We start from the raw sequence: 16,194 nt of genomic DNA on the forward strand, positions 1-16,194 counted from the left end.
GAAATAATCCTAATACAATTGAGTTTCCTTGTGCTTTCTCCCTGTCATGAGGGGTCACACAGAGCACACCTCCCTCAGCAATGAAAATGCAGTAACATGTATACCATCTTCATGCCTAGGAAAGTTCATTAGAGACTCAGAGCCCAAGGTTTTCATTGAGGGCTTGCCATGTAAGTACCCTCTTCCTAGCTTGCAAAAAAATTGCAGATTTCCAAAAGAAATATAGGAGTTCAGCATAAACCATAGTATTTATACAAACAGTCTAGGTACAAGAAACTACTCATATCAATTAATGTTGACTGGTACCACTCTGAGGATCAAGTTCCCAGATGCCAGCCAGGGGCCAACCCTATAAGCAGGGTTTTCTAAGGATAGCAGTCTCAGGTCTGCCATGTTCACTTTTTTTTCTGTACAGAAGGTCAATGCCAAAGTAAGGCATGTTTTGACGAAGTCTATTTTAAAATAAAATTTTAGATTCAAGAGGTCCATGTTCATGTTTGTTACATGGATATATTAATATATTGTGTGATGCTGAAATCTGGGCTTCTGTTGGATCCATTACCCAAAAAGTAAACAGAGTACTCAATAGTTATTCAACCCTTGTCCCGCTCCCTCTCTCTTCTCTTTTAGACTCCCCGTGTCTATTGTTTCCATCTTTATGTCTGTGTGTACTCAGTGAGAACAAGTGATACTTGATTTTCTGTTTCTCCATTAATTCACTTAGGATAATGGCCTCCGGCTACATCCATATTGCTGCAAAGGACATGATTTCATCTTTTTTGTGGCTGCATAGTGTTCCATGACATATATGTACCACATTTTCTTTATCTAGTCAATTGTTGATGGGCACCTAGTTGATTCCATGTCTTTGCTATGTGAATAGCACTGGGATAAACATATAAGTGCATGAATCTTTTTGGTAGAAGAGTTTGTTTTCCTTTGGGCATTTACCCAGTAATGAGATTGCCGGGTTGAGTGGTAGTTCTATTTTTAGTTCTTTGAGAAATCTCCAGACTGCTTTCCACAGGCACTGAACTAATCTACAGTCCCATCAACAGTCCGTAAGCATTCCCTAAGGAAGACATTTTGAGTTAATTTTTATGTATGATGTGAGATACATATCAAAGTTCACTTGGTATGGATATCTAATTGTTTCAGCCTCATTTTTTGGAAAAAAAAAAAAAACCTCTCTGAAATGCCTTTGTCCTTTTATATCAAATCAATAGATTATGTATTTATTGGTTTATTTTTGAAATTTTCTTTTTTTCTTTTTTTTGAGATGGGGTCTTTGGGCCAGGCTGGAGTGCAGTGGCGCCATCTTGGCTCACTGCAACCTCCGTCTCCTGGGTTCAATCGATTCTCCTGCCTCAGCCTCCCAGGTAGGTGGGACTACAGGTGTGTGCCCACCACACCCAGCTAATTTTGGTATTTTTAGTAGAGATGGGGTTTCACTGTCTTCGCCAGGATGGTCTCGATCGCTTGATCTCATGATCCGCCTGCCTAGGCCTCCCAAAGTGCTGAGATTACAGGCATGAGCCACCGCACCCGTCCTCTTTTTGAACTTTATCCTGTTCCATTGAATTATTTGTCTGCCTTGTTGCCAATACCAAAGTGTCTTGATTACTATAGCTTTATAACCATTCTTGAAGTGCAAGTCTATGAATTTTATTTGTTTTCAGATTCTTCGCTCTTCCAGATCTCTTGCATGTCTATGTGAATTTTAGCTTCAGTTTATCAATTTCTACAAAATAGCCTGGTGGAATTTTGGATGGGACTGTGTTAGAAAAAAACACCTGTAGATAAGCTGAAGAAAATTGACATTTTAATATTATTGAGTCTACTAATCCATGAACCTAGTGTATATTTCTATTTAGTTCTTCTTTAATTTTCTTTAGATATAAATTGTAATTTTCAGTGTGTAAGTCTTAAACATTTTATCAGATATATCCCTAAGCATTTCATATTTTTTAATGTTGTAAATAGAAATTTTAAATTTAAATTTTTAGTGGTTCATTGATATTATATAGGAATACAGTTATGTTTTGTACATTATTTTGTATGCTGCAACCTTGCTAAATGCACTCGTTAGTTCTAGTAGCTTATTTTGTAGATTCTAAAGAAATATTTATGTAGATGACCGTGTCTGTGAATAAAGACGGTTTTACTTCTTCCTTTCCAATCTGGATGCCTTTTATTTCTTTTTCCTGCCTTATATTTCACTGACTAGAACTTACAATACTGAATAGAAGTAGTGAGAATGAGAATCTTTGCCTTGTTGGTGATCTCAAGGGAAAGCATTTTGGGTGATCTCAAGGGAAGACCATTCAATCTTTTACCAGTAAGTATGATGTTAGATGTTTTTGCCTGGGTGAGGAACATCCTTTTTATTCCTAGTTTTCTGAGAAAGTTTAGAAGGAATGATTGTTGGAATTTTTCCAAGAAAATGCTTTTTCTGTATCTACTGATATGATCATGTGATTTTAAAACTTTTTTTGGTTTGTTTACATGATGAATCACATGTCAAACCAATCTTACATTTATGAGATAAATTCTACTTGTTCATGATGGATTATCCTTTTACTATATTGTTGGATTGAATTTGCTAAAAATTTGTTAAGACTTTTCGTGTATCAGTAGGGATACTGGTTTCTTTTCTTTTCTTTTCATGCCTCTTTCTAGTTTCAGTATCAAGATGATACTGGCCTGAGATAATGAATTGGGAAGTTCCTTCCTCTTGAATTTTGTGAGAGAGTTATATATAGTTGGTATTATTTCTTTCTTAAATGTTTGGTACAGTTCACCAGAGAAGCCACATAGGCCTTGGTGGCATAAATTTTCTTTATGGGAAGGTTTTTAACTGCAGACTTAATTTTTAAAAAAATATATGGGCCTCTTTAGGTTATGTATTTATTCAATCCACTGTTGATGGGCACCTGGGTTGGTTCCATGTCTTTGCTATTGTGAATAATGCTGTGGTGAACATATGTGTGCATATGTCTTTTTTGGTAGAAACATTTTGTTTTGAAGATATATCTGGTAATGGGATTGCTGCATCAAATGGTAGCTCTGTTTCAAGTTATTTGAGAAATCTCAGAGTTGCTTTCCACAGTGGCTAAACTTATTTACTTTACCATCAACAGTGTTTAAGTGTTCCCCTTTCTTTGCAGCCTCACCAGCATCTGCTAATTTTTTACTTTTTAATAATAGCCATTCTGACTATTGTGAAATGATATCTCATTGTGGGGTTGTTTTTTCTTTTCTTTTTTTCTTTTCTTTTTTTTTTTTTTTTTTGAGATGGAATCTTGCTCTGTTGCCCAGGCTGGAGTGCAGTGGTGCGATCTCGGCTCACTGCAACCTCCGCCTCCTGGGTTCAAGCGATTCTCCTGCCTCAGCCTCCCGAGTAGCTTGGACTACAGGCATGCGCCACCACACCTGGCTAATTTTTTGTATTTTTAGTAGAGACGGGGTTTCACCCTGTTAGCCAGGATGGTCTTGATCTCCTGACCTCGTGATCCACCCGTCTTGGCCTCCCAAAGTACTGGGATTACAGGCATGAACCACCATGCCTGGCCCTCATTGTGGTTTTGATTTTCATTTCTCTGATGATTAGTGATATTGACCATTTTTTCATGTTTGTTGGCTGCTTGTATGTCTTCTTTTGAGAAGTGTCTGTTTGTGTCTTTGCTCACTTTTTAATGGGGTTGTTTTTCGTTTGTTGACTTGCTTATTCCTTATAGATTCTGGATATTAGACCTTTGTCGATACATAGTTTGAAATATGCGAATATTTTCCCCCATTCTGCAGGCTGGCTGTTCGTTGTGTGGATTACTACTTTTACCGTGCAGAAGCTTTTTAGTTTATATAGTCCCATTTGTGTATTTTTGTTTTTGTTGCATTTGCTTTGGGGGTCTTAGTCATGAATTCTTTGCCTAGACAAATGTGCAGAGGAGGTTTTCCTGTATTTTCTTTTAGAATTTTTATAGCTTCAGAATTTACATTTAAGTCCTTAATTCATCTTGAGTTAATTTTTGTATATAGTGAGAGATAGGGATCCAGTTTCAGTCCGCATATAGTAATCCAGTTTTCCAGCACTATTTATTGAATAGAGTGTCCTTTCCCCAGTGTATGTTTTTGTTAACTTTGTCGAAGGTCAGTTGGCTATAGGTATGTAACTTTATTTCTGGGTTGTCTATTCTGTCCCGTTGGTCTATGTGTCCTTTTTTGTATCAGTACCATGCTGTTCTGGTTACTATAGCCTTATACCATTTAAAGTTGGGTAATGTGATGCATCCAGCTTTATTCTTATTGCTTAGGATGGCTTTCACTATTTGGGCTCTTTTTTGGTTCCATATGAATTTTAGAGGTTTTTTTGTTTTCTAATTCTGTGAAGAATTGACATTGGTAGTTTGATAGGAATAGCATTGAATCTATAGATTGCTTTGGGCAGTATGACTTTTTTTTTTGGTGTCGGAGTCTCACTCTTACCCAGGCTGGAGTACGATGGCAGTCTCGGCTCACTGCAACCTCCACCTCCCAGGTTCAAGCCATTCTCCTGCCCTCAGCCTCCCAAGTACCTGGGATTACAGGCATGTGCCACCACGCCCAGCTAGTTTTTGTATTTTTAGTAGAGACGGGATTTCACCATGTTGACCAGGCTGGTCTCAAACTCCTGACATAAGGTGATCCGCCCACCTTAGCCTCCCAAAGTGTTGGGATTACAGGTGTGAGCCACTGCACCCGGAGCAGTATGGCCATTTTAATGATACTCTCCAATCCATGAGCATGGAATGTTTTTCCATTTGTATTATCTATGATTTCTTTCAGCAGTGTTTGGTAGCTCTCCTTGAGGAGATCATTCACCTCTTTGATTAGATATATTCCTAGATATTTCTTTTCTTGTGTGGCTGTTATGAAAGAGATTGTTCTTGGCTTGGCTCTCAGCTTAAACATTATTAGTGTATATAAATGCTACTGATTTTTGTACTTCGATTTTTATCTTGAAACTTTATGAAGTCGTTTATCAGTTCCAGGAGCATTTTCCTGGAGTCTTTAGGGTTTTCTAGGTATAGCATCATATCATCATTAAAAAGAGACAGTTTGACTTCCTTTTGTCCTATAAGGATACCTTTCATTTCTTGCTCTTGCCTGATTGCTCTGGGTAGGTCTTCCAGTATTATGTTGAGTAAGAGTGGTGAGAGTAGACATCCTTGTCTTGTTCCAGTTCTCAAGGAGAATTGCTCCAGCTTTTGTCCATTCAGTATAATTTTGGCTATGAATTTATCATAGGTGGGTCTTATTATTTTGAGGTATGTTCCTTTTGCTGCCTGGTTTGTTGAGGGTTTTTATCATAAAGGGATATTGGATTTTATCAAAAGCTTTTTCCATGTTGATTGATATGATCATGTGATTTTTGTTCTTGACTCAGTTTATGCAGTGAATCACATTTATTGATTTGTGTCTGTTGGACCAACCTTGCATCCCAGCAATGAAGGCTCCTTGATCATGGCAGATTAACTTTTTGATATGTTGCTGAATTTGACTTGCTAGTATTTTGTTGAGAGTTTTTGTGTCTACATTCATCAGGGATATTGGCCTGAACTTTTCTTTTTTTGTTGTTGTATTTTTGCCAAGTTTTAGTATTAGGGTGATGCTGGCTTTGTAGAATGAGTTAAGGAGGAGTCCCTCCTCCTTGTTTTTCTGGAATAGTTTCAGTAGGGTTGGCACCAGTTCTTCTTTATGCATCTGTTAGAATTTGGCTGTGAGTCCATCTGGTCCAGGGCTTTTTTTGGTTGGTAGGGTTTTTATTATTGATTCAATTTTGGAACTTGATATTGGTCTGTTCAAGGTTTCAGTTTCTTCTTGAGACAATCTTGGGAGGTTATATGTTTCCAGGAATTTATCCATTTCCTCTAGATTTTCTAGTTTTATGGGTATACAGATATTCATAGTAGTCTCTGAAGATCTTTTATATTTCTATATAATTGGTTGTAATGTCTGGATCATCTCACTGTTTTTCTTTTTTAATCTTACTAGTGGCCTATCAAAGTTGTTTAACGTTTCAAGGAAACAACTTTTGGTTTCATTGTTCTTGGTATGTATTTGGGGTCTCAGTTTCCTTCTGTTCTACTCTGATTTTTATTTATTTATTTATTTATTTATTTATTTATTTTACTGACTTTCAGGTTAGTTTGTTCTTGTTTTTCTAGTTCTTCTAGGTGTGATATTAGATCATTAAGATTTTTCTAACTATTTTAGGTTGGTGTATAGTACTATGAACTTTCCTCTTAATACTGCTTTTGCTGCATCCCAGAGATTTTTGTATGTTGTGTCTCTGTTTTCATTTATTTTAAATATTTTTAAAATTTCTGCCTTAGTTTTATTGTTTACTGCAAAGTCATTCGGTAGCAAGTTGTTTAATTTCCATGAAATTGTGTGGTTTTGAGAGATCTTCTTGTTATTGATTTCTATTTTTATTTCACTGTGATCTGAAAGTATGGTTGGAATGATTTCAGTTTTTTTGAATTTACTGAGACTTGCCTTATGGCTGAGCATGTGGTCTATCTTAGAGTGTGTTCTATGTGCAGACGAGAAGAATGTATATTCTGTGGTTGATGGGTACAATATTCCGTAGATGGTTATTAGGTTCAGTTGGTCAAGTATCGAACTTAAGTCCAGAAATTCTTTGTTGATTTTCTGCCTTGATGATCTGTCTCATGCTGTCAGTTGGGTATCGAAGTCCCTCACTATTATTGTGTGGTTGTCTAAGTCTTTTCATAGGTCTAGAATAATTTGTTTTATGAATTTGGGTGCCTCAGTGTTGGGTGTGTATGTATTTAGGATAGTTAAGTCTTATTTAATTGGATGCTTTCTCATTATATAATACAATTCTCTATCTTTTTTATTGTTTTTGGTTTAAAGTATGTTTTATCTGATATAAGAAGAGCGACTCTAGCTCTTTTTTTTTTTCTGTTTGTACGATAGATCTTTCTTCTACCCTTTTCTTTGAGCCTTTGGATTTATATGTGAGATGGACTTCTTGAGGACAGCAGACAAATGGGTCTTTTTTTTTTGCCAACTTTTAAGTTTAGGGGTACGTTTGCAGGATGTGAAAGTTTGTTACAGAGGTAACATGTGCCATGGTGGCTTGCTGCACAGATCATCCCATCAACTAGGTATTAAGCCCAGCATCCATTAGCTGTTCGTCTTGATGCTTTCCCTCTTCCTGCCCCCCAACTCTCCAACAGGCCCCAGTGTGTGTTGTTCCCCGCTATGTGTCCATGTCTTCTCATCATTCACCTCCCACTTGTAAGAGAACATGTGGCATTTGGTTTTCTGTTCCTGGATTAGTTTGCTGAAGATAATGGCTTGCGGCTCCATCCATGTCCCTACAGAGGACATGATCTTGTTTCTTTTTATGGCTGCATGGTATTCCATGGTGTATATATACCACATTTTCTTTATCCAGTCTATCACTGATGGGCATTTAGATTGATTCCATGTCTTTGCTATTGTGAATAGTGCTACAATGAATGTGTGCATGCATATATCTTTTTTTTATTATTATCATACTTTAAGTTCTAGGGTACATGTGCACAACATGCAGGTTTGTTACATATGTATACAGTACATGCATATATCTTTATAATAGAATGATTTATACTTCTTTGGGTATATACCCAGTAATGGGAGGATTGCTGGGTCAAATGGTATTTCTGCCTCTAGGTTTTTGAAGAATCACCACATTGTCTTCCACAATAGTTGAACTTAACTTATACCTTTGCCAACAGTGTAAAAGCATTCCTTTTTCTCTACAACCATGCCAGCATCTGTTATTTTTTTTTTTGACTTTTTAATTATAGCTATTCTTACTGGTGTGAGATGGTATCTCATTGTAGTTTTGATTTACATAAATCTGATGATCAGTGATGTCGAGCTTTTTTTCATATGTATGTTGGCTGTGTGTGTATCTTTTTTTGAGAAGTGTCTGTTCATATTCTTTGCCTACTTTTTAATGTTTTTTTTTTCTTGTAAATTTGTTTAAGTTCCTTGTAGTTGGTGGGTGTTAGACCTTTGTGAGATGGATAGATTGCAAAATTTTCTCCCGTTCTTTAGGTTGTTTGTTCATTCTGATGGATAGTTCCTTTTGCTGTGCAGAAGCCTTTTAATTAGATCCCATTTGTCAATTTTTGCTTTTGTTGCAATTGCTTTTGGCACTTTCGTCATGAAATCTTTGCTGGTGCCTATATCCTGAAAGGTATTGCCTAGATTTTCTTCTAAGGTTTTTATAGTTTTGGGTTTTACATTTCATTCTTTATTTATCTCGAGTTGATTTTTATATATAGTGTAAAGAAGGGGTCCAGTTTCAGTTTTCTGCATATGGCTAGTCAGTTCTCCCAGTACCATTTATTAAATAGGGAGCCCTTATCCCATTGCTTGTTTTTATCAGGTTTGTTGAAGATAAGATGGTTGCAGGTGTGCAGTCATATTTCTGAGTTTCTATTCTGTTCCATTGGTCTATGTGTCTGTTCTTGTACCAGTACCAGGCTGTTTTGGCTACTGTAGCCTTGTATAGTTTGAAGTCGGGTAGCATGATGCCTCCAACTTTGTTCTTTTTGCTTAGGATTGTCTTGACTATTTGGGCTCTTTTTTGTCCATATGAATTTTAAAATAGTTTTTTTTCTAATTCTGTAAAGAATGTCAATGTTAGTTTAATGGGAATAGCATTCAACCTATAAATTACTTTGGGCAGTATGGATTTTCATGGCATTGATTCTTCCTATCCATGAGCATGGAATGTTTTTCCATTTGTTTGTGTCATTTCTGATTTCACTGAGCAGTGGTTTGTAGTTCTCCTCAAAGAAGTCCTTCACTTCCCTTGTTAGCTGTTCTTTCTTCTTTTTTTTAAAATGCAACTTGCAACTCTGTGCCTTTCAAGTGGGGCATTTAGACCATTTATATTCAAGGTTAGTATTCATATGTGAGGTTTCAACCATATGAAGTTGTTAGCTTTTTGCTCTGTCATTTTTATTGTGTGGAAGCTGTATAGTGTCTATGGGCTATGTACTTTATTATGTTTTTGTGGTAGCAGGTATTGTTCTTTCATTTCCATGTTTAGAATTCCATTAAGGATCTCTTGTAAGGTTGATCTGGTGGTAATGAATTTTCTTAGTGCTTGCTTGGTTGGAAAAATGTTTTATTTTTTCTTTGCATATGAAGCTTAGTTTGGTGGAATATGAAATTCTTTGTTGAAATTTCTTTTCCTCCTCCTCCTCCTCCTCCTTCTTCTCTTCTTCTCTTTTTTTTTTTTTTTGCCGGGTCTCACTCTGTTGCCCAAGCTAGAGAGTGGTGTTGTGACTGAAGCTCACTGCACCTCAAACTTCTGTGTTTAGGCAATCCTCCCACCTTAACCTCCCGAGTAGCTGGGACTACAGTTGTGTACCACCACACCTGACTAATTTTTAATGTTTATTTTTTGGAGAGATGACATCTTGCTATGTTTTTCATGCTGCTGTCAAACTCCTGGGCTCAAGCAAGCCTTCTGCATCACCATCTCAAAGTGTTGGGATTACAGATGTGAGCCACTATGCCTGACCCAGACTTTCTTCTTTTCAAGAAAGCTGAAAATAGGCCCTTATTCTCTCCTACTTTGTAAGGTTTCTGCTGAGAGGCCTGCTCTTAGTCTCATGGGGTTCCATTTGTGCATGATCTGACACCTTTTTCTCTAGCTGCCTTTAAGATTTTTTTCTTTAGCATTGACCTTGGACAGTCTGGTGACTGTATGCATTGGTGATGTTTGTTTTGTATAGTATCTTGTAGGTGTTGCCTGGATTTCTTATATCTAGATGCCTACCCCTCTTGCAAGATTAGGAAGATTTTCTTGATTTATTCCTTCAGTTATGTTTTCCAGGTTTACTTTTTCTCAAGAATGCCAGTAATTCATAGGTTTGGTTACTTTACATAGTCCCATATTTCTCAAAGACTTTGTTTATTATTATTATTATTATTATTGTTATTTGAAATAGGGTCTCACTCTGTAACCCAAGCTGGAGTGCAGTGGTGCCATCACAGCTCACTGCAGCCTTGACCTTTTGGTCTTAGGTGATCCTCCCACCTCAGCCCCCAGAGTAGCCAGGACTACAGCCATGTACCACCGTGGCCGGCTAATTTTTGTATTTTTCGTGAAGACAAGGTTTCGCCATATTGCTTAGTCTGGTCTCAAATTCCTGAGTTGAAGCAATCCACCTGCCTCAGCCTCCCAAGGTGCTGGGATTATAGGCATGAGACCATGTTTTAAAATTCTCTTTTCTTTGTTTTTCTGTGACTGGGTTAGTTTAAAACACTGGTTTTGAAGTTTTGAAAATTTTGTTTTCTGTAATAGCTCATTTGTTTTTAACACTGAATAGTATTCCGTTGTCTGGATGTTGTGTAGTTTTATTTATCCATTCACCTACAGAGGGACATCTTGGTTGCTTCCAAGTTTTGGCAATTATGAATAAAGCTGCTGTAAGCATCAATGTACACATTTTTGTGTAGACGTAAGTTTTTAACTTTTTCGGTAAATACCAAGGAATGTAATTGCTGAATCATATGGTAAGAGTATATTTAGCTTTGTGAGAAGCAGCCAAACTGTCTTTTAGAGTCGCTTTGCCATGTTGCATTTACAGCAGCTGTTAATGAGGGTTCCTGTTGCTCCACACCCTCATCAGCATTTGGAGTTGTCAGTGTTCTGGATTTTGGCCATTCTAATAGGTATGTGGTGGTGTCTCTATTGTTTTAATTTGCATTACCCTGATGACAGATGTTGTGGAGTGTGTTTTTACATGCTAATTTGCTATATGCTTATCGTTTTTGGTGAGGTATCTTTTAAGGCCTTTGGCCCATTTATTCATCAGGCTGTTTTTTTTTTGTTTTGTTTTTTTTTTTAATTGTTGAGTTTTAAGAGTTCTTTATATATAATTTTTGAAACAGTCCGTTATCAAGTTTGTCTTTTGCAAATATTTTCCTCTAATCTGTAGCTTGTCTTTTCATTTTCTTCACATTGTATTTTGCAGATCAGAAGTTTTAAATTTTAAATTGAGATCCAGCTTATCAACTATTGTTTTTCATGGATTGTGCTTTTGGTGTTATATTTACAGTCGTTTTTGGCCGTTACTTCTTCTGATATTGTTCTGCCTTTTTCCTCTTCTCCTTTTGGTGCTCATATGATACATGTGTTGGTATGTTTGATGCTATCTCACAGGCTTTCACATTCTGTTCATTTTTCTGCCTTCTTTTTTTTCCCTTGCTCCTCAAACTGGATCATTTCAATGGTTTTATCTTAATGTTTACTGAGTCTCTGATTTGCCTGGCCAAATCTGCCATTGAACCTCTCTAGTAAACTTTTCATTTAATCTAGTGTACTTTTCACTGTCAGAATTTCTATTTGGTTTCTTTTTATAATTTCTGTCCCTTTATTCATACTCCCTACTCATACAATGTTCTTCTGATTTTCTTTTTTTTTTGTCCCTGGTTTATTTTGGCTTATTAATCTTATTTAAGAGTGTTCATTAAACATCCTTAACTAGTAATTCTAATTTTGGATCTTCCTCAGAAATTGTTTCTGTGAAATTCTTTTATCCTGAGAATGGGTCATACTTTCCTGTTTCCTTGAAGGCTTTGTAACTTTTTGTTGAAAACAACATTTTGAATACTCTATTATGGTAAGTAGAAATGAGATTGTCCTACTCCTCAGGGATTTCTTATTTTTGGTTAGTAGATGCTGCAGTTGTCTGTTTAGTGACCTCCCCAGACTATTTTTGAAAAGTCTTTATTCCTTCTTGTATATGGTCAGAGATATTTCTTTTTCATTATATCTGTGGTCAAACAAGGACCTCTCTCAGGTTTTCCTAAATGTCTGGATCCAAAAACCCAACCAAAGATGTATGTGCCTTCTTGAAATAGCCACTGCTGGCAAAGCCACTACAGCCTGAGGCAGCCAAAACAAAGGCAAGCATCTACATCTGTTCTTCAGGGAAATGCCAGAATGATCAAAATGCACAACTGACAATTTTTGGAAGTCAGGGTCCTTACTGCTGATTTTAGCACCAGCTAGCCAGTCCAGGTATATGAGCTGATGTCCCATTGCCAAGGTGGGGCTGAAGGGTGGGGGATGGTGGCTGTTTTGTGCATACTGTTCTCTTACTGAGTTTCAGCAGTCTCTCCTTTCAGCAAGCGCATCCATCATTGCTGTAATTGGCCAACAAGGTTCCAGAGTTTCGAAATAGTTGATTTTGACAATTTTTTTTCCTGTTTAATGGTTCAGTGGAGGTATGTACCCTTGAAGCTTCCTACTCCCTCATTTTCTGTGATGTCACTCTCTCTTATCTTTAAAAAATTTTAAATAATAAGATGAAAACTATTTTTTTAGTACACTGTATTCTTTGTGTTGTATATCTGGGTTTCATCTTTTGTCATTTTCTTTCTGTTTGAAGAACTTTAATATTTCTTACGGCAGATTTGCTGGCGATGTTGTCTTTCAACATTTATGTATTAGTCCATTCTTGTGTTGCTATAAATACCTGAGACTGGGTAATTTATTATAGAAAAGAGGTTAATTGGCTCAGGGTTCTGCAGGCTCTATAAGCATGACACTGGCATCTTCTCAGCTTCTGGAGAGGGCTCAGGGAGCTTTTACTCATGCTGGAGGGGAAAGTGAGAGCAGGCACTTCACATGGCAAAAGCAGGAACAAGAGAGAGTCAGTGGGGAGGTGCCACACACTTAAACAACTAGATCTTGTGAGTACTCACTATTTCAAGAACAGCAGTAAGCCATGAGAGTTCTGCCCGCAATACTTGAACACTTCCCACCAGGCCCCACCTCCAGCATTGGGAATTATATCTCAACATGAGATATGGGTGGGGACAGATATACAAGCTATATCATTCTGCCCCTGGCCCCACCAAATCTCATGTCCTTCTCATGTTGCTAAATATAATCAGGCCTTTACAATAGTCCCCCAAAGTTTTAACTTGTTGCAACACTAAAAGTCCAAAGTCTCACCTGAGACAAGGCAATTGCTTTCTGTCTAGGAGCCTGCAAAATCAAACGGGACAAGTTATTTACTCCCAAGATACAGTGTGGGTAGAGACATTGGGTAAGCATTTCCATTCCAAAAGGGAGAAATTGGCCAAAAGAAAGGGGCTGCAGACCCTATGTAAGTTCAAAATGCAGCAGGGCAGTCATTAAATCTTAAAGCTCCAAATCAGTCTCTTCTTTGACTCCACGTCCTATATTCAGGGCACACTGCTTCAAGAGGTGGGCTCCCAAAGCCTTCGGCCGTTCTGCCTCTGTGGCTTTGTAGGCGGTCAGCCCCCAAAGCTGCTCTTCCAGGATGGAGTTGAGTGTTTGTGGTTTTTCCATGTGCACAGTGAAAGCTGCTGGTGGATCTGCCCCTCTGGAGTCTGGAAGACAGTTGCCCTCTTCCCACAGCTCCACTGGGAATGTCCCAGTGAGGACTCTGTGTGGGGCCTCCATCCTCACATTTTCCCTCTGCACTGCTCTAGTAGAGGTTCTCTGTGAGGCCTTCATCCCTGCAGCAATCTTCTTCCTAGACATTCAGGCTTTTCCAAACATCCCTGAAATCTAGGCAGAGGCTGCCAAGCCTGCACTGCTCTTGCACTCCAGGTGCCTAAAGACTTAACACTAAGTGGAAACCTCCAAGGCTTACAGCTTGCACCCTCTGAAGCAGCGGCCCAAGGTATACCTGGGCTTCTTTGAGCTGGTTGGAGCCAGAGTGGCCAGGATACCGGGAGCAATTTCCCAAGGCTATGCAGGATAGCAGGACCGTAGGCCTGGCCCACAAAACCATTCTGTTCTCCTAGGCTTCAGGACCTGTGGTTGGAAGGGCTTCCATGAAGGTCTCTGAGACCTTTGTCCCATAGTATTAGGTATTAGTACTTGGCTCCTTTTTAATTTTGCAAACTTCTCTAGGAAGTGGTTGCTCTGCAGCCTGCTTGAATTCCTCCCTTGAAATTGAGCCTTTCTTTTCTACCACATGGCCAGGCTGCAAATTTTCCAAACTTATGCTCTGCTTCCCTTTTAAATATAAATTCCAACTTTAGTCATTTATTTGTTCCCAGATCTGAACATAGGCTGTTAGAAGCAGCCAGACCACATCTTGAATGCTTTGCCACTTAGAAATTTCTTCTGCCAGATACCCTAAATTATCTTTCCTTCTTTTTTTTTCTTTTTTGAGACAGAGTCTCGCTGTGTTGCCCAGGCTAGAGTGTAGTGGCGTGAGCTCAGCTCACTGCAACCTTTGCCTCCCAGGTTCAAATGATTCTCCTGCCTCAGCCTCCTGAGTAGCTGGGATTACAGGCATGCGCCACCACACCCGGCTAATATTTGTATTTTTCGTAGAGACAGGGTTTCACCATGTTGGTCAGGCTGGTCTTGAACTCCCAACCTTGTGATCCGCCCACCTTGGCTTCCCAAAGTGCAGGGATTACAGGCGTGAGCCACCATGCCCGGCCCAATTATCCTTCATTTTTAAACTTACACGGATCCCTAGGACATGAGCACAATGCAGCCAAGCTCTTTGTTAAGGCATAATATGAGTTACCTTTGCTCCAGTTCCCAGTATGTTTGTCATTTCCATCTGAGACCTCAGCAGCCTGGATTGATTGTCCATATCACCATCATCATTTTGGTCACAGCCATTTAACTAATCTCTAAGCAGTTCCAAACTTTCCCTCAGCTTCCTGTCTTCTTCTGAGCCCTCCAGACTATTCTAACCTCTGCCTGCTACCCACTTCCAAAGTTGCTTTCACATTTTCAGGTATCTTTATAGCAGAGCCCCACTCCTTGGTATCAGTTTTCTATATTAGGCCATTCTGGTGTTGCTATAAAGAAATACCTGAGACTGGATAATTTATAGAGGTTTAATTGGTTCACAGTTTTGTAGGCTGTACAAGCATGGCACTGGCATCTGTTCAGCTTCTGTAGAGGCCTCAGGGAGCTTTTACTAATAGTGGGAGATGAAGTGGGAGCAAGCACTTCACATGGTGAAAACAGGAGCAAGAGAGGGTGTGGGTGAGGTGCTACACACTTAAACAATCAGATCTTCTGAGTACTCACTCTTGCAAGGATAGCACCAAGCTATAAAGGATCCTCCCACCGTGATCCAAACACCTCCCATTAGGTCTCACCTCCAACACTGATAATTACATTTCAGTATGAGATTTGGGTGGAGACAAATATCCAAACTATATCCCTTTTTGTGACTCAAAGTTATGTTGTATTGTTTTGCAAACTTTCACCTTTTATTTTTCAAAGATCATTTAACTGGCAAGGACTTCTAGATTAGCGGCTTTTATTCTTTCAGTACCTTAAAGATAATGTGCCACTTGTTCTGTCTTTTATTATTTCTGATGAATCTCTTGTCAGCCTTACCTCTATTTTTTTTAGGTAATGTGTAATTTTTCTGACTACTTCTGTTTTTTTTTTTTTTTTTTTTTGAGACGGAGTCTCGCTCTGTCGCCCAGGCTGGAGTGCAGTGGCGTGATCTCGGCTCACTGCAAGCTCCGCCTCCCGGGTTCACGCCATTCTCCTGCCTCAGCCTCCCGAGTAGCTGGGACTACAGGCACCCGCCATGACGCCCGGCTAATTTTTTGTAGTTTTAGTAGAGACGGGGTTTCACCGTGTTAACCAAGATGGTCTCGATCTCCTGACCTCGTGATCCACCCGCCTCGGCCTCCCAAAGTGCTGGGATTACAGGCGTGAGCCACCGCGCCCGGCCCGACTACTTCTGTTTTTATCTTTACAACTTTAATGCATTTGAATATAATGTTCCTTTGTGTAGTTTTCTTCATTTTTTTCTTTTTTTTCATTTTTTTTCTTGTTCTTTGAATTTAGTGAGCTGCTTTTGGTTATAGTTTTCATTAAATTTGGAACAATTTTGACCATTACTTCTTCAAATGTTTTCTTGATTTCTTCTTTTCTCATCTCTTTTGTGTGGGTGTCAGTTACACATACATTTATCTACTTGAAGTTGTCCCACAATTTACTGATTATTTGCTTATTTATTTAGTCATTCTGTTCTTGTGTTTATGCCTTCTGTTGATATGTCTTCAGGTTCATTAACATTTTCTTTTTAATATCTGATGTGCTGTCAGTCTCTTTCAGTGTATTTTTATCAAAGACATTTTAGTTTTCAC

The 16,194-nt window shown here is 38.5% G+C and overlaps 1 protein-coding gene across 4 annotated transcripts in view; it reads left to right on the plus strand.

The window, feature by feature from the left end:
- The window catches only part of SYT14 (synaptotagmin 14), a 224,562-nt gene that overhangs the window by 26,424 nt on the left and 181,944 nt on the right, over positions 1 to 16,194 (plus strand). For 2 of the 4 annotated variants that reach the window (XM_077937123.1, XM_077937130.1), the window contains exon 3: positions 1,298 to 1,395. The exons of the other annotated variants lie outside the window; for them this stretch is intronic. In XM_077937123.1, coding sequence (XP_077793249.1) covers positions 1,298 to 1,395 — 98 coding nt within the window. The remainder of the gene's footprint in view (positions 1 to 1,297; positions 1,396 to 16,194) is intronic. 4 annotated transcript variants of the gene reach the window in all.

This window comes from Macaca mulatta, chromosome 1, assembly GCF_049350105.2.
Source record: "Macaca mulatta isolate MMU2019108-1 chromosome 1, T2T-MMU8v2.0, whole genome shotgun sequence".
Lineage (NCBI taxonomy): Eukaryota > Metazoa > Chordata > Mammalia > Primates > Cercopithecidae > Macaca > Macaca mulatta.